Raw genomic sequence first — 17,977 nt, forward strand, 5'->3', positions numbered from 1 at the left:
AACAACAAATATACCCTAGTTGTTTTATCCCCAATCCTCTGGTGGCCCTCGAACTGTTGAGTCTCAGAACCCTTTTGTAATCTTCAAAAGAAATGGAAACCCCAAATAATTTATGTGAATAATACCTATATTTACTACATTGGAAAATTAAAATAATTTAAAAATATTTTTGTTATCGCATTTAAAATAATAATTACATGCCCATTATGTTAACATATACAACTTTTCAAAAAAGTTATATTTTACAAAACAAAACAAAAAATTAGTGAGAAGACTGACACAATTTCACATTTTTGCATATCTCTTTCTTGTTTGCCTTTACAGGAGACAGCTGGATAGTCATGCCGGCCCTACTTTCAATCCTTTGCTATATGTTGTTTTGGCTGTAATACATCAAGAAAAGTCAGCCTCACACAGTAATACAAGTCAGAAAAAAAAAGGATATTTTAACAGGCTTTTCACACAATTGTGGATATTTTTCTTTGATACTACAACAATAGTCAACAAGTGGTTTCTTTTTTAAAAGTTAATTGCATTGTAAAATTAGAAATTACATCAATGAATTTTCATATTGTTACATTAAAATCCACTGGTCTATCTTGTACTTTAGATAGATTGTTTTCCATATATGATCTTATAATATCATGCTTTGGTCATTTGGAAAATACTGGCTCACTGAATTATGCAGATCTTTCAAATATTGATCCATTCCATTATACAATATCAGAAAACCACATTTGTTAATATCATCATCAATCTAATAGGAAAAGTATTTGTGTCAAGCTCATGGTAGCATGTACAAGTTTTCCAAAATTCTATTTTTTATTTAGAAACTTGGATTATAATCATTGGCACAAATACTGTGACTTTTCCTTGAAGTGACAAGCTCATTTTCAAGAACATGGCTCCTGATTACCTAGCCTAAATAACCATTTTTTAAGTTGTTCTTTCAAGTAAAAATGTTGAATCCATGAAACAGTAAGTGGCTAGCTCAGCTTGCAACTCAAACACCCAAGAGCTTTTCCTTGATGCAACTATCATTTTTCATAATTCAGCAGGAGTGATTTGTGAGTATTTTCCATTTCATCTCACAGAACATGACAAAGGTGTGTACTCACGGGTTGATATTTATTAGAATCACTAATTTTTTTTTTACTGTTTCATTAAGCACATTCATAAGTGAAACCAGTATCCTTTTTTTAAATGCTATTAAGAATACAATGGGGGCTGGTGTGGTGGCTCATGCCTGTAATCCCAGCACTTTGGGAAGCCAAGGCAAAGGGATCGCTCAAGCCTAAAAGTTTGAGGCCAGCCTGGGAAATATGAGACCTTGTCTCTACCAAAAAAAAAAAAAAAAAAAAAATTTAAAAATTGGCTGAGCATGGCATCGTGTATCTGTAGTCCCAGCTACTCGGGGGGGCTGAGGTGGGAAGATAGTTTGAGCCCAGCTTGAGCCCAGGAGGCAGAGGTTGCAATGAGCTGAGATCATACCACTGTACTCCAGCCTGGGTGACACAGTGGGACCCTGTCCCACAAAAAAGAAAAAAAAAAAAGAAAAAATATGGATATTAGTGCTATTTGGTGTTTGTTTAACTTTGTTCTCAGTGAGGCTTCAGCAGTATCACCTAACACTGTAGGTGTAAATATCAACACATTAGAAAAGGCAGAAAGTCTTTCAAAGTACCACTATTAAAAGCAGAGGCAGAAAGATGAGATACACAGCACATATGTATTCACAAAATTTAAGTAAGTAAACATCCACTAAGTGCAAGATACTGTGTACTGGCTTAGTAAATATGACTAAGACATGTATTATATGTCTTGATATTATATATTATTATACTAGTATTATAATAAAAATAGTTTTGACCTTGTGGGCCTCCTCAGAGGTCTCAAGGACTTCCAGTGATCTGCTGACCACACTTAGGTAAGTGGTAACCTTGACTACAGTCCTAAGGTTTCAACAGCTAGGCCTTCCAGAGCTACAGACATATTTTAGCATATGGATTTTAGCATATTCTTTCCTATTAAATTATTCTTTAAGAAAATTACTTCTAAAGTAATAGTGAGGTATCTAAGAACATGATATTAAAATATAAAGAAAAAACTCAAATTAGAGTAAAATCTTAAGGCAGTGTACTCTTGCCACAGTTGGGTATCTCAATATTCTTCACTTGTTTTCAGCTATTTAATCTACTACTGTTTTTCCAAATCAGCTTGAGAACATTTCTTTCAACTACTCTGAATCTTTACGCCCCTGCTCAAAATCATCTGAAGAGTCTTAAGTGCAGGCTTCTAGGATCAAAAGTCCTTGTGCAATACTTTCTCTCATCCTAAAGGTAATTCTACTGGTAAGAAACCTTTATATCTGGCAGCTTAAAATTAAGAAGAGAAAAACAGGCTGTTTGCTCTTCCAATTTCCCAACTCTTAAAAATTCAGGCTCCTCTCTCATTATATAGCCATGCAGAAACAGAATGTTAGGAAGCAGAATGGTCTACCTACTCTCTATAAAACCCTCATAGTCATTAGTACAAAGGAATGAATTTCCTTTCTATCCACATGACCAGCTTGTTACAGGTTAACATCCCCACACTACTCTGGCCAGATCCTCCCTTTCTGATTAATAGCTTTAAATGTGCTTATATGTCATCACACTTGGAGTTATATATGAAAAATACACAATCCAGTTTCCTGGTAACACGATCTGATGACAGCAGCCTGTTTATCAAAGGAGCCATGCCCTTTTTTCCTTTTCTAAACATTTCTCAACAAAATCTGTGCTGCTTTTGTGCTTTCTCTCCCTCTATGAGTACAGTACCAAAAAGAGCTATAATAATGCAAATCTTCTGACTTACGTTGACCCCACTGTCCACTACTGGGATTCAGATAGTTAGGATAAAGGCCTTGTGGTTTTTCCAGTTTGTTCAGTACTGTTCGAATATTCATTACCTATAATAGAAAATAAAAGGTTACTGTGAAAATCTAAAAAACAATTTTCATGCCATTCTTCTTCTTCTTGAACACACAAGTTGACTTAAATGATGCAGAGTTAGAACAAAGATAATTGCTGTTAGCTTATTATTACAAACATAATGGCAGTAAGTGAATATAGTCACACTGATTAGTTATCTACCATTAGCCAGATGCCATATGCCATACTAGGAACACGGGGCCAGTGGATAAACAAAGTCACTGCACTCTTAGAATTGTGCAACCTAGTGGGATGGGACAGACAATAAATAATAGATAAATAAATTAATAAGTCTAGTCATGTGTCACTTAACGACAGGGATACATGCTGGGAAACAGGCAATTTAATTGTTGTACAAACATCATAGAGTACACTGTCACAAATGTAGTTGGCACAGCCTACTGTTTCTAGGTTACAAAACCTGTGTAGCGTATGTTACTGTACTGAAGTATTTATGTATCTAAACATAGAAAAATACACTATAAAAGATGAAAAATGATACCTTTCCATAGGGTTATACATTTTATAACCCTATACATAAAAACAGGGCAGTTTGTATAGGGCATTTATCATGAATGAAACTCGCAGGACTAGAAGTTGCAGTAGATGAGTTAGTAAATGAGTAACGAGTGAATGTGAAGGCCTGGGACGTTACTGTATACTACTGTAAACTTTATAAACATGGTACACTTAGCCATTATTAATACATTTATAAAAGTATTTTTCCTTCAATAATAAATTAACCTTAGTTTACTGTAATTTTACTTTATAAGCTTTTTAATTAAAAAAAATTTTGACTCTTTTGTAATAACCATTAGCTTAAAACACACTTTGTATAGCTGTACCAAAATATTTTCTTTCTTTATATTCTTATTTATAAGCTTTTTTCTATTTAAAATTTCTTTTTAAAGTTGTTTAACTTTTTAAACTTTTTGTTAAGAACTAAGACACATATACACATTAGCTTAGGACTCCACAGAGCAGGACCATCAATATCACTGTCTTCCACTTCTACATCTTATCCCACTGGAAGGTCTTTCAGGGGCAGTAACATGCATGGAGCTGTCAACTCCTGTGATAACAATGCCTTGAAGAGGAATACCTCTTGAAGGACCTTGCTTCTACAGCTAACTTAAAAAAAAGTGGTACATTCTAAAATAACAATAAAAACCATAGTAGTACATAAATCAGTAATGCAGTCATTTACTTTAATTATCAAATATTATGTACTGTACATACTTATATGTGCTATACTTTTATATGACTGGCAGTAGAGTATGTTTATGCCAACACCACCATAAACATGTAAGTAATGCATTGCACTATGACATTATGACAATTATGATCTCACAAGGCCGTAGGAATTTTTTCAACTCCATTATAAACTTACAGGACCACTGTCATATATGTGGGTCCATTGTTGACTGAAACACTGTTAAGCAACACCTAACTGTATAGTATGTCAGGAGATGATAAATACTGTGGAAAAAATAAAAGGGTGCTATGGATTGAACTGCATACCCCTAAATTCATATGCTGAAACCCTACTTCCCAGTGTGATTGTATTTGGAGATTTATTTGGAGATGGCAATTAGGTTATGACAGTACAGCCTTAAATGGGATTAGTGCCCTCATAAGAGACACAAGAGCTCTCTCTCTCTCTGTGACTCCTTCTCTCCCTCACAGCACAAAGAAGACATCATATGAACACACACTGGGACAGTGCTCGTCATCTACAAGCCCAGGGAAGAGGCTCAGAATGAAACCTACCTCATGGGCAGTTTGATCTCGGACTTCCCAGCCTCCAGAACTGTAAGAAATAAATTTTGGTTGTTTCTGGCTGCATTTTTGTTATGGTAGCCCGAGCTGATTGAGAGTAATGGGACAGGGTGATGTGGAGAGGCTATCTCATGTTAGTCAGAGTGGCCCGGCGAGGCGGAGGTGTTTGAGCAGAATATTAAAGAAGTGAGGGAGTAGGCCACTTGGAAATGTGGAGGAAAAGCACTCGGAACAGAGAGAGGAGCAAGTACAAAGGCCCTGAGGAGACAGCAGGTTTGCAATGCTACTGAGGCCAGAGGTGAGGAGGCAAAGGGGAGAATGTCAGCAGGCAGAGGAGAGGAGAGCCAGGGCTCAGGACACCCAGGCCCCACAGGCCACTATAAGGGCCTATTTTACTCTGAGTGTCATAGGAAGGCTGAGGGGGTAAGTGAGGAAGTGGTGGTCAGGTGGCTACTGTATGGTGGACATACAGTATACCAAGTGACCTGATGGATCCCAGATCAGGACAGCAGTAGAGGCAGTGAGACACCCAAAGGATTTCTTAGTGGACTGGGCCTGGGGTTTACCAAAAAGAAGAACTAGGAGGAGACCACTGGGTACAGTGAGATGTCATTTACCAAGAGAGCAGAGACTGGAGGAGAAGCACGTCTAGGCGTTAAGTCCGAGGCATTTTAAGTGGCACTTCTCTATCGGGCCTCTTAGTGGAGATGTTTAATAAACAGATATAGAGTCTGGAGTTCAGGGGACAGGTTGGAACTGAAATAATAAACTTGGGAGTCTAGAGTATAGAGATGGTATGTAAAGCCCAGAGACTGGATGCAACAATGTAGGGAGTGAATATAAAAAAGAAGAGGCACAGGAGTGAGTGCTAGGGCTTTCCAATATTTAGAGGGTGGGGTGTTGAGGAGGTCACAAAAAAGACAGAAGGAGCATCCAGCAAAAGAGGAGACAAACTGGGAGAGTATTACATGCCAAGTGCAAAGTGTATCTCAGGAACGAAGAACTGACTGACTGTGTCGAATGCTGAGAGGGCAAGGAAGATGAAGGGGAGAATGGTAAGTGGCTTTAGCACTGTTGTGCTCACTGGTCACTGCGACAGGTGTGGCTGGGGGAAAAGTCCTACTGGAGCAGGTTCAAGAGACTTGAAAAGTAGACAACAGCGATGACTCTTTCCAGGAATTTTACTATAAAGGGAAGCCAAAAAGCAGGTTGAAAATAAAAGTAGAGTGATGGGGGGAACATGAATTTATCCAAATATTGATGGGTTTGCTTTCGGAAAACAAGAGACCAATTCAGGTGCAACATCACATTTGTGTAACACTTTCAGTTTGTCTTTCACATAGTTGGCTCATGTAGTGCATTTATTACTAAATATTTTTAGATGAGGAAACAAACTTCAGATGAGTTAAGTAACTAACTTAAGGTAGAGGGAACCAGAAGTGGAAGCCGTGCCCTCACAACCTGAGCTAGAGTGGTGTACTGGAAAGGCTGTAGGTTTACAGTTTGGCTAAATGAAATGCTGCATGTTGCAAAACTTCAGAAAGAGCTATAACAAGTTTGGTTATTATTTACACATCAAAAATTCCTAAACCTTCTCAGAGAGGATACTGTTTCTCGTAAGTGTTGCTCTGCAGGCCAAGGCATATTGAAGAATCTCACCTTTTCAGCAAAGATGGGGTTTCCTGATAAGTGGCTCAAGTGCATAAACTCCAAATGCAGGGTTCCAAATTCTGCCAGAATACTGCTGCCTCCAGAGGCCCAGGGCCAGTTCCTTCCAATACCACTGAAGAAGAGATGACATCGAAGAGTTATGGGTCAGACTAACTCCATTTTTCACTATCTAAATAGTAGACATGAAATAGCTTTAAAAAAAAAGGCATCCTAGCTAATAGTCCACTCTAGATATTATAAAACCAAGCACTGTCTTCTTTGGCTACCAGTTTTAGGGTTTGACCCCTATCTCCAAATTGAAAATTACCATTGACTTAATTTAGAAAAAACCTGCTGAGTACTTGCTGTTGGTGAACAGGCAAATCTTTTGGAAAGTACAGGTGCTATATAGATGTATAACCATTCCACGTAGAATATAAAAGAAAATCTGAACAAAACACTCCCACCATGCCCAAATGCCACATAAAGCTCTTCAACATTTTAATTTCAGCCCGAGAGTCCAAGGAATTTTGGACATTCACATTATATACAAAATTTTATTTGGATAGAAGATAAATTTCAAAGATTCACTAATTATACACTCACTTCATCCCTCCCCAAATCTTCCTGCATTTACCACTTTCTTTCTTACGTGTATCTTCACACTATTTTATCTTTTTCTAAGCATATTACCTAAGGTGCTAACTCATTCTGTACTCTATATAACCTATGATCAAGAATCTCAACAAAATTATGTTATAAAAATCTGGAAAGGTCAAAGCCATGAGCTTCAGAAATTACTGCTTCATTGCCTTTCTTGGAGAAATGCTTTTTTAAAAAACTAGGCCTTTTAAAAAAGTTATAAACATACATACATACAAATACACATAAGGTGACTCCTGAGACATGGCAGTACTCTTGGGTACAGTTTATTTCTGGAGAGCCACTTAACACTTCAAGAAAGATGTGGTAATTAAAAGAATAAAGTTCGTTATTCTCCTAATAAATTCCCTTTCTGATAGCTAAAATCTCACACTTTTAGTTTAGATGCACATTTAGTGCATGCCTACTATTTGCTATGACTAACATGGCACTGGGTTACAAGCATGGTTATGATAATCAATCACTTTTTCTCAAAGACCTAATAGTGTAATGACTGAACAAGAACTAAGCATAAATAGTTCCAATCACATATGACGAATGCCGAGATAAATGTGTGAAGAGTTCTCTGAGCATCTAAAGCTGGGACACACAATCCAGTGTGGTGGGGATGGATCACAGAAGACTCCTTCAAGGAAGAGACTCCTGAGTTGATTCTTGAAGGGTAAGTACGAGTTGGTGAGGAAAAAATGATGAGAATCTGGGCAAGGGAGAACATACCAGCAGAGGGGCTGGCCAGGAACCAGAGGCAGCTCTTACACTGCAGAATGGAGGGAAGAGAGGTTGGTGGGAGAGAAGACTGGAAGGTAGGCTGGAGCCAGGTCTTAACGGCTTGTGGAATTCTCGCTTTCCTCTCTTTCTAAGGTAGACCCCATCAAAATGCTGCTTTTGGTGTCGACCCCCACTTTGTTTTTTGCCATGTATCAGTCACAGCTCTGGGTAAACCCTTTCAGTCCTGTCCTAGCATCTGCTGTCAGGTTGCTGAGGAATGCTGAGGAAGAGAGAAACCATGAGGATGACTGGCGCTTGCAGTCCTGGGCTCGCCTCACTCTCACTTCCTGCTCCTTTCTATAGCAAAACCTAGAGTTTCCTCCAAAACACTGATATACAGTACATCTAAGAAAAAGTAAAGAGAAATAAGACACAGAGATTGGAAAATGATATATTCATTTATTTTACAAAATGTCCTAAATTTATTAGGCTCCGGGAATGTGAGTCAGGTTTTATTTTCATAGTTGGCTTATAAAAAAGAATTTCCAATCATCCAAATAGGATGAATAGCTACTTTCAAAGTTTACTAACATATGGCAAATGCACATGGTAATTGGTCATAAACTAGGTGTCATGACATATCAATGTTTTATATTCCAATCACTCCATCACTGACCAACGTCAATAAGCCTATTTAGCAAAACTACAAATTTCTGTGGTCTGGAGAAATATTAAAAACAAAGCTGCGACATAAGGCAATATCAGGGTAAGAGGAGATGATGACTTCATCCTGGAAAAGAAAGAGAACACAGTGTTGAGGAAGCCTAGCCCGCCTTCCAGATCTTCAGGGACTGGTTAAGTTTGGGGATTAGAGCACGCGGTAGCACACTCAGATGAGAAAGTTAAGCAATATATATGTACTAAACAAAACCTCAAATTACTTTGTATCCATGTATTTGTTCTCTGCCATTAATGTGGTGAACCAAGAGAAAACCAGAGATACACTGGAAAAGCATTCAATATGTTTAGAAACATTTCTTAACATTTAATTTAAAAAGAGTTAAATTTATCCTTCCTCCCTCTTTGTACACATTCATATCAGAAGGAAAATGGTACTCTTTTCTGTCACCACCCCCTCAACCCCCAACCACGGAAGAAAGAACATTAAAATCACTAGCAGAGGAAATGTTATGCTAATAGAAAGAAAACTGGATTTAGAATATAAAGTATGGTCATATGAAAGGACATCTTTGGTTACCATTCATTCAGTCTGCAGAATTAATGTATTTCAGTAAGATTACTTATGAGATCAACGGTTGTACTGGCTCTTTATAAGTCAGGGAAGGGGTTCAAGAAATTAGAGATGGCACAACTACAGACATTAGATGAGGACATGGGGCACACATCTATCTACCACAGGCCGCCACAGCTGAAATGTGTGTCTGTGTCTCAGAGAAATGGCTGCCTCTTGTCTTGCATAGCAAGCATGTAAGCTTTGGTCACTCACAGATTGAGGGAGATGAACTGAATGATTTCTAAAGTCATTTTTGTCTTTTAAATTCTATAAATCTACCGAGGAATCTATGTGTTTGTAAGGCTTTAATGTTTAAAATGATGTATGGACATGGGCATTTGACACTAAAATGGGGGGGTTGGTGACAAAGGTAAATGAGGCCAGAGAGAGTTCAGCTCCCTTGGTCTGGTGGGGGGGTCACAGTGTCTCAGGCATTCCCGGTTACCAAAGGTGAGGCTGGGCCCAAAACGAATTTTATCTATGGCAGTGGGAGATTTAAAACGTCTCTAACTTCAGTTCCATTACGACAGTATTTTAAAGACAGCTATGGTGTTCTTTATCTGGCCTATTTTACAAAAACTAATAATATTTAGAAAAATATTTTAAAGAAAAAATAATAGTTTGTGTTCAGAAACCATTAGTTCCATAAGACAGGCATGAAAGGAAAAGATATTTAAATATTACCAATCTTGTTACAATGACTACATTTTAAGCCAAGATGACAAGTCGGCCAGTGGAAATATATACACAAAAAGGCAATAAATATGGTCCGGGGAGCTGCCAAGTGTTTGGTTCAAAGGATTCTGCAGCAGAACTTCCAACTTCTACATCACTCTAATTATTTATTTCTGTTTCTTCCAATTCCTACTTCTTCCATTTTAAACTGGAGTATTACTTAATGTATATATTTCAATTTTTAAATTTTCAGTATTCTATAAAGGTAATAAATATTTAAAAAGAAATATATCACAACTAAAATAATAGATTTTGGCAACTATAATTAGAAACATCTCTTTAAAGGAATTGAGTCACTATGATCTTTTGAAAGTGTGGGATGCTTTTGTTGCTTTGGAGGCTATAATTTGAATGTAGTTTATTAACTGTGGTAATATACTTCATCCTACTTTACTCAAAAACAAGAAGGCATAATTATTTACAGACCTCAGAGCTCTGATAGCAATGGGCTTTATGTGCTTTTCCTCCTGTCTCCTGGGAATGGTTAATAAGGCCGGAGGAAGGAACCACAGTACTAATGGTGCTAATCTACTCATATCTGAATCCTATGGGAGAGATGCTAACTCTTTTCCTAGAGCCTGAAATGATTCAACTAGTTGGAGGATTGTTCTGGATTGATGGTGTATTCTTTCAAAATAATCTTAAATTAAGGTAACTCAAGGTACAGGTTGCTGTGTGTGATGCATCATTCTGGTAATCCCAGCACTTTGGGAAGCTGAGGCAGCCAGCCCACTTGGGTCCAGGAGTTCGAGACCAGCCTGGGCAACATAGTGAGACCCCCATCTCTACAAAAAATACAAAAATTAGCTGGGCATGGTGGCGTGCACCTGTAGTCCCAGCTACTTGGGAAGTGGAGGCAGGAGGATCACTTGAGCCTGGGAGGCAGAGGTTGCAGTGAGCCGATTGCCATTGCACTCTAGCCAGGGTGATAGAGTAAGACCCTGTCTCAAAAAAAAAAAAAAAAAGGTATAGGTTACAGTGACTGTCCCGATACAATTTGGATCATTAACACATATATTTGGCTACCTATTATCATCAAATGTACCAGATAATTTACAGAACTGAAGCAATTCTAAAAATTGCCAGATGAATATATAAACAAAGCATTAAATAGTTATAAAGTCTTGATTAGCTATGACTTTCGATTTATTCTTCCTCACTGCTTGCTATTTTATGCAAAATGGGAAATGAACCAAAATTAATTTTCTTGAGAATTCTGGTTTGAATAATTTCTGAGCCGTAAACAAACTTCATTCAAGTTCATAGTCCAGAATACAGCTGACTCCTTGGGGTTATACAGCTATCAATTTTTGGAAGAAAAAGACTCCCTCACATCCCATACAATTATTGCAAAGCCTCAGTCATGTATGCAAATAGAATGGCAAACAGGGATATTTAACTCAAAAGAGCAGATAATCCAGCATGATTCCTTTTGGATTTTAGCACAGATTGGGAAAGACTAATCAGAAATTTCATCAACGATTGTGTCATTTAGCTGTATTCTCAAAGTGAACTGATTTTTAGATGAAGCAATTTTGGCTTCACTTACAAATGCATCCTTCTTGAAAAGGTTTGCACAGTGCCGATCTTTCAAGTTTACACTCTTAAGACCTCACTAAGAGCTGGAATAACAATTCCAGGGGACTGGCATTCTAAGACTAGCCACGATTCTATAGCAGTTTGCAGAAACTCTGACTGTGGAGGATGACTTCCCAATGACTATCCCTCTGGGGAAAGGTGGCTAATAGAGGGCAGCTATTTACTGAATTAACCCATAAATCCCAGCTTCCTGCTTTCAAACAGCAGCAGGGTAAATCTCCACACAACTTTTTAACTAAGGGCCAAAATAATGTCATATTTTGCTCCATCTCATCACGGGTAGTTGTTTTAGACAGAGCTGAAACTGAAGATGTAACAATTTAGTTTACTCTGACTCTCAGTACTGCTGTTCTTACATCTATCTTGGGCTGTGCAGGAAGATGGGGGTTATGAAGACAAAGATGGCGAGAGGCACTCTCTGATTCCACAAATAACTTGCTCCTGAGAGGTTCAAAGATGCCATATTTGTCGTTCCCATCTATCTTCTGGGTAAGATCTCCTTGCTAACTTCTATTAACAAATTGCAGATAAGTCGAGTGCAGTTTCTATCCAGTTACTGGGCAAGTTGGGATATTCTATCAATAGCTTCAGAGACCACCACCAAAAAGGCGAACAGAACTGATGAAAAAGCAATTTGGTGTATTTAGATGGGCATGCATATACACCACTTAAAAAAAAAATCAGTCCTACATGTTGCTTTAAATATACACTGCATTTTTCACAAACATTTTCCATGCCAATCAATGTACATCATTATTGCTGTTGAGTGCATACTATCTGACTAAATAGATACATTATTTAAAAAAATTTTCCAAGGATATATTCCGATTTATTTAAACTCACTGCAGCAATGGACACTGAAGCTAATTTATTTTTATATTTTTGCCACTATAAACAATTCAGTGGTGTGTCTAGTTTTTTTCCATTCCTGTCATGTTTATGAATCATTTCTTTTTAAAGTTAACTTATTTTCAGACAAAAATGTGTACAAAGATTCCAGCTGGAAGATGTTAGTTTAATTATCTAAACTGATAATGAGGAAGGACTTGGGAATGTGTATTAGAGACATAAACACCCACTACTTACAGAGCTATTTCTCTTTACAGTGTGGGCCAATGATATCCCACCTCATATGGTAGCCTCCATAGCCCTTGGGATATTGCATATCCACTTGTTGTAAATAATCATATTGAGTCCTTTTAAAACCGGGGAGGGGAAATCTACACACAATCACTTATATCAAGATATTTTTCTAATAAGCTTCAAGATGGAATAGAAGCATAGTATATTCCATCTTCAGAAATAATAATATATGAAATTAGTTTGCCAAACATCTCTTAAAATTTCCCCTTACTTTGATTTTAGATACAACTGTCCCATCATTGTAAGAGTTAAACACATATTTTCATTTCAAGACAGTACTGAAGACACTAACACCATAGTGAAATTTGGCTACGTTTGTCCATCTTTGTCTTTCATTCTATGGGTCTGTGGATCATCTATGGCTTAAGACACATGAAATCAGTACAGACTTCAGGCTTTTAGTAACTCTCCAAATTCTGTCCTATGGTCTCTTACTGTAGCCAGTGCGGCCAGTATTACTCGCTTCTCCTAGTTTCTAAGATCATCAGCAACAGAGATCTGTGCATCATGCACGTGTTTTATCCCAAAGTCTACAGCAGTGCCAAGAAACAGCAGTGCTCAATACATGCTTAATTGAATAAAACTGAAAAGCAAAAACAAAGAGGTTGTGTCATTGGTTCCCACCCCAAACTTAATCTAGATAATCTAATCCCATATTTAGTGTCACCACATACATGCCCCTCTTATAGCCAATTTAAGGAAAACTTCCTCTTCCAGGCTGATCCCATGATTTACTATCACCAATTTGCAATGGTCTGAAGTGACTTCTAAGAGTCAAGAAAAGGTGAAATGAGGAAAATAATGACAGGGTGGTAACTTCTTATGAAGGCTTAAATTTTATTCAATTTAAATGACTGTCTTTTATTCTGAATCTCTGTCCTTCCTATTTTTGTGATGTTAAGCTTTTTTTTTTTTTAAATGAAATAATAGTAGGGTTTTTTTTTTTTTTGAGATGGAATCTCGCTCTGTCGCCCAGGCTAGAGTGCAGTGGTGCAATCTCGGCTCACTGCAACCTCCACCTCCTGGGTTCAAGCAATTCTCCTGCCTCAGCCTCCTGAGTAGCTGGGATTACAGGTGCCTGCCACCACACCTGGCTAATTTTTTGCATTTTTAGCAGAGACAGGGTTTCACCATGTTAGCCAGGATGGTCTCGATCTCCTGACCTCGTGATCTGCTCACCTCGGCCTCCCAAAGTGCTGGGATTACAGGTGTGAGCCACTGTGCCCGGCCAATAGTAGGTTTTTTTTTGGTATACTTTTTAAATGAAATAAAAACATTGGTAACCTAAGGCCAGTCTCTCAATAATTAGGAAAATTTTTACCTGGCCCATGAAAGCTACAAGTCTGGCACCATTAGACTCAGGGCCCAGCTGAAGCACAAGAGCAATTACTATTGGGAAGAACAGTTCACTATCAATTATACCAAAAGTAATAGTAGTTTTTGGCAGAAATTCTAAGGCATAAAGGCCAATATTAAGTGATTCTGTTCAACAGGTTAAAAAGTAAGCACTTCAGGGATGCATCTTGCCAAACTCAGCAACTTAAGACTGAGCCAGTCAGTCAGGCATAATTTACTGAGTGCTTACTCTACGCCTGTTACCGTGCCATCCAAACACCAAACACCCTAGGAAATATGCTCAGGTTATTTTTGATGATCAAGATGTCCTACCCTGAAATGTTGGAGGATTGGGGTCTCAATTGCAACTCAATTAAATTTTGTTCTGACAGCTAAGTAGAGGAAAAACAGTTTTTGGAAAACAATTTCTGTTCCTCCTCTGGGCATTACTTAGCCAAGATCAAGAGGGTCTAATTAAACTTCTATAAAATAAACTGAACTTCATCTGATTGGTATATGAAACACACTGATATCTTATTACCCATTTCAGCAGATCCTTACTGTAGGTTTTGTCCGGATATTAAACTACTTAGGATTAAGTGGAACGGATTCATTCCTTGATGCCTAATACATTCATTATCACTACCCTTCAGAGTGGGTAATCAACTGTTTTACGGCAGGATCAGTAAAATGGATGCTATTAAGGAACCCACAGGGAGAAAATGGTATTCAAATTCCCAAATGATGAATTAATATGAAGGGAGTTTAGGAAAACAGATGATGTCGAGGTAATCAGGATCAATAATTAGGGTGTAATTTTTAAGCTGCGTGAGGTAAGTTTAGATATTTCTCTTCAAATTAAATGCATCTACCCAACCAAAAGAAACCAGACAGTTAATTAAACCATCTTATAATTTAAAATGGTAGCTTTTCTTACTTTTGGTTTTTTTATGAACGAAGTAATGCACAAATAAAAATGTGCGCATAGCTTGTGATAAAAACAAACAGATTCAGAGATTACTCTCAAACAATGTAAATGTAAAAGAACAGAAATTACAACAAACTATCTCTCAGATCACAGTGCAATCAAAGTAGAACTCAGGATTAAGAATCTCACTCAAAATCGCTCAACTACATGGAAACTGAACAACCTGCTCCTGAATGACTACTGGGTACATAACGAAATGAAGGCAGAAATAAAGATGTTCTTTGAAACCAACAAAAACCAAGACACAACATACCAGAATCTTAGGGATGCATTCAAAGCAGTGTGTAGAGGGAAATTTATAGCACTAAATGCCCACAAGAGAAAGCAGGAAAGATCCAAAATTGACACTCTAACATCACAATTAAAAGAACTAGAAAAGCAAGAGCAAACACATTCAAAAGCTAGCAGAAGGCAAGAAATAACTAAAATCAGAGCAGAACTGAAGGAAATAGAGACACAAAAAACCCTTCAAAAAATTAATGAATCCAGGAGCTGGTTTTTTGAAAGGATCAACAAAATTGATAGACCGCTAGCAAGATTAATAAAGAAAAAAAGAGAGAAGAATCAAATAGATGCAATAAAAAATGATAAAGGGGATATCACCACCGATCCCACAGAAATACAAACTACCATCAGAGAATACTACAAACACCTGTACGCAAATAAACTAGAAAATCTAGAAGAAATGGATAAATTCCTCAACACATACACCCTCCCAAGACTAAACCAGGAAGAAGTTGAATCTCTGAATAGACCAATAACAGGAGCTGAAATTGTGGCAATAATCAATAGCTTACCAACCAAAAAAAGTCCAGGACCAGATGGATTCACAGCCGAATTCTACCAGAGGTACAAGGAGGAACTGGTACCATTCCTTCTGAAACTATTCCAATCAACAGAAAAAGAGGGAATACTCCCTAACTCATTTTATGAGGCCAGCATCATCCTGATACCAAAGCCGGGCAGAGACACAACCAAAAAAGAGAATTTTAGACCAATATTCTTGAAGAACATTGATGCAAAAATCCTCAATAAAATACTGGCAAACTGAATCCAGCAGCACATCAAAAAGCTTATCCACCATGATCAAGTGGGCTTCATCCCTGGGATGCAAGGCTGGTTCAATATACACAAATCAATAAATGTAATCCAGCATATAAACAGAACCAAAGACAAAAACCACATGATTATCTCAATAGATGCAGAAAAGGCCTTTGACAAAATTCAACAACCCTTCATGCTAAAAACTCTCAATAAATTAGGTATTGATGGGACGTATCTCAAAATAATAAGAGCTATCTATGACAAATCCACAGCCAATATCATACTGAATGGGCAAAAACTGGAAGCATTCCCTTTGAAAACTGGCACAAGACAGGGATGCTCTCTTTCACCACTTCTATTCAACATAGTGTTGGAAGTTCTGGCCAGGGCAATTAGGCAGGAGAAGGAAATCAAGGGTATTCAATTAGGAAAAGAGGAAGTCAAATTGTCCCTGTTTGCAGATGATATGATTGTATATCTAGAAAACCCCATTGTCTCAGCCCAAAAACTCCTTAAGCTGATAAGCAACTTCAGCAAAGTCTCAGGATACAAAATCAATGTACAAAAATCACAAGCATTCTTATACACCAATAACAGACAAACAGAGAGCCAAATCATGAATGAACTCCCATTCACAATTGCTTCAAAGAGAATAAAATACTTAGGAATCCAACTTACAAGGGAGGTGAAGGACCTCTTCAAGGAGAACTACAAACCACTGCTCAAGGAAATAAAAGAGGATACAAACAAATGGAAGAACATTCCATGCTCATGGGTAGGAAGAATCAGTATCGTGAAAATGGCCATACTGCCCAAGGTAATTTACAGATTCAATGCCATCCCCATCAAGCTACCAATGACTTTCTTCACAGAATTGGAAAAAACTACTTTAAAGTTCATATGGAACCAAAAAAGAGCCTGCATCACCAAGTCAATCCTAAGCCAAAAGAACAAAGCTGGAGGCATCACACTACTTGACTTCAAACTGTACTACAAGGCTACAGTAACCAAAACAGCATGGTACTGGTACCAAAACAGAGATATAGATCAATGGAACAGAACAGAGCCCTCAGAAATAATGCCGCATATCTACAACTATCTGATCTTTGACAAACCTGAGAAAAACAAGCAATGGGGAAAGGATTCCCTATTTAATAAATGGTGCTGGGAAAACTGGCTAGCCATATGTAGAAAGCTGAAACTGGATCCCTTCCTTACACCTTATACAAAAATCAATTCAAGATGGATTAAAGACTTAAACGTTAGACCTAAAACCATAAAAACCCTAGAAGAAAACCTAGGCATTACCATTCAGGACATAGGCATGGGCAAGGACTTCATGTCTAAAACACCAAAAGCAATGGCAACAAAAGCCAAAATTGACAAATGGAATCTAATTAAACTCAAGAGCTTCTGCACAGCAAAAGAAACTACCCTCAGAGTGAACAGGCAACCTACAAAATGGGAGAAAATTTTCGCAACCTACTCATCTGACAAAGGGCTAATATCCAGAATCTACAATGAACTCCAACAAATTTACAAGAAAAAAACAAACAACCCCATCAACAAGTGGGCAAAGGACATGAAGAGACACTTCTCAAAAGAAGACATTTATGCAGCCAAAAAACACATGAAAAAATGCTCACCATCACTGGCCATCAGAGAAATGCAAATCAAAACCACAATGAGATACCATCTCACACCAGTTAGAATGGCAATCATTAAAAAGTCAGGAAACAACAGGTGCTGGAGAGGATGTGGAGAAATAGGAACACTTTTACACTGTTGGTGGGACTGTAAACTAGTTCAACCCTTGTGGAAGTCAGTGTGGTGATTCCTCAGGGATCTAGAACTAGAAATTCCATTTGACCCAGCCATCCCATTACTGGGTATATACCCAAAGGACTATAAATTATGCTGCTATAAAGACACATGCACACGTATGTTTATTGCAGCATTATTCACAATAGCAAAGACTTGGAACCAACCCAAACGTCCAACAATGATAGACTGGATTAAGAAAATGTGGCACATATACACCATGGAATACTATGCAGCCATCAAAAA

The 17,977-nt window shown here is 37.8% G+C and overlaps 1 protein-coding gene across 1 annotated transcript in view; it reads right to left on the minus strand.

Annotated features, from left to right (window-relative positions):
* MAN1A1 (mannosidase alpha class 1A member 1) overlaps positions 1-17,977 on the minus strand; it is a 183,631-nt gene that overhangs the window by 21,243 nt on the left and 144,411 nt on the right. Inside the window, exons 7-8 of the mRNA XM_002817302.5 lie at positions 6,411-6,534; positions 2,857-2,950 (exon numbers count right to left, since the gene is read on the minus strand). Of these exons, the coding sequence (XP_002817348.1) occupies positions 2,857-2,950; positions 6,411-6,534 (218 nt within the window). The remainder of the gene's footprint in view (positions 1-2,856; positions 2,951-6,410; positions 6,535-17,977) is intronic.

The sequence above is a fragment of the Pongo abelii genome, chromosome 5 (assembly GCF_028885655.2).
Source record: "Pongo abelii isolate AG06213 chromosome 5, NHGRI_mPonAbe1-v2.0_pri, whole genome shotgun sequence".
Taxonomy (NCBI): domain Eukaryota; kingdom Metazoa; phylum Chordata; class Mammalia; order Primates; family Hominidae; genus Pongo; species Pongo abelii.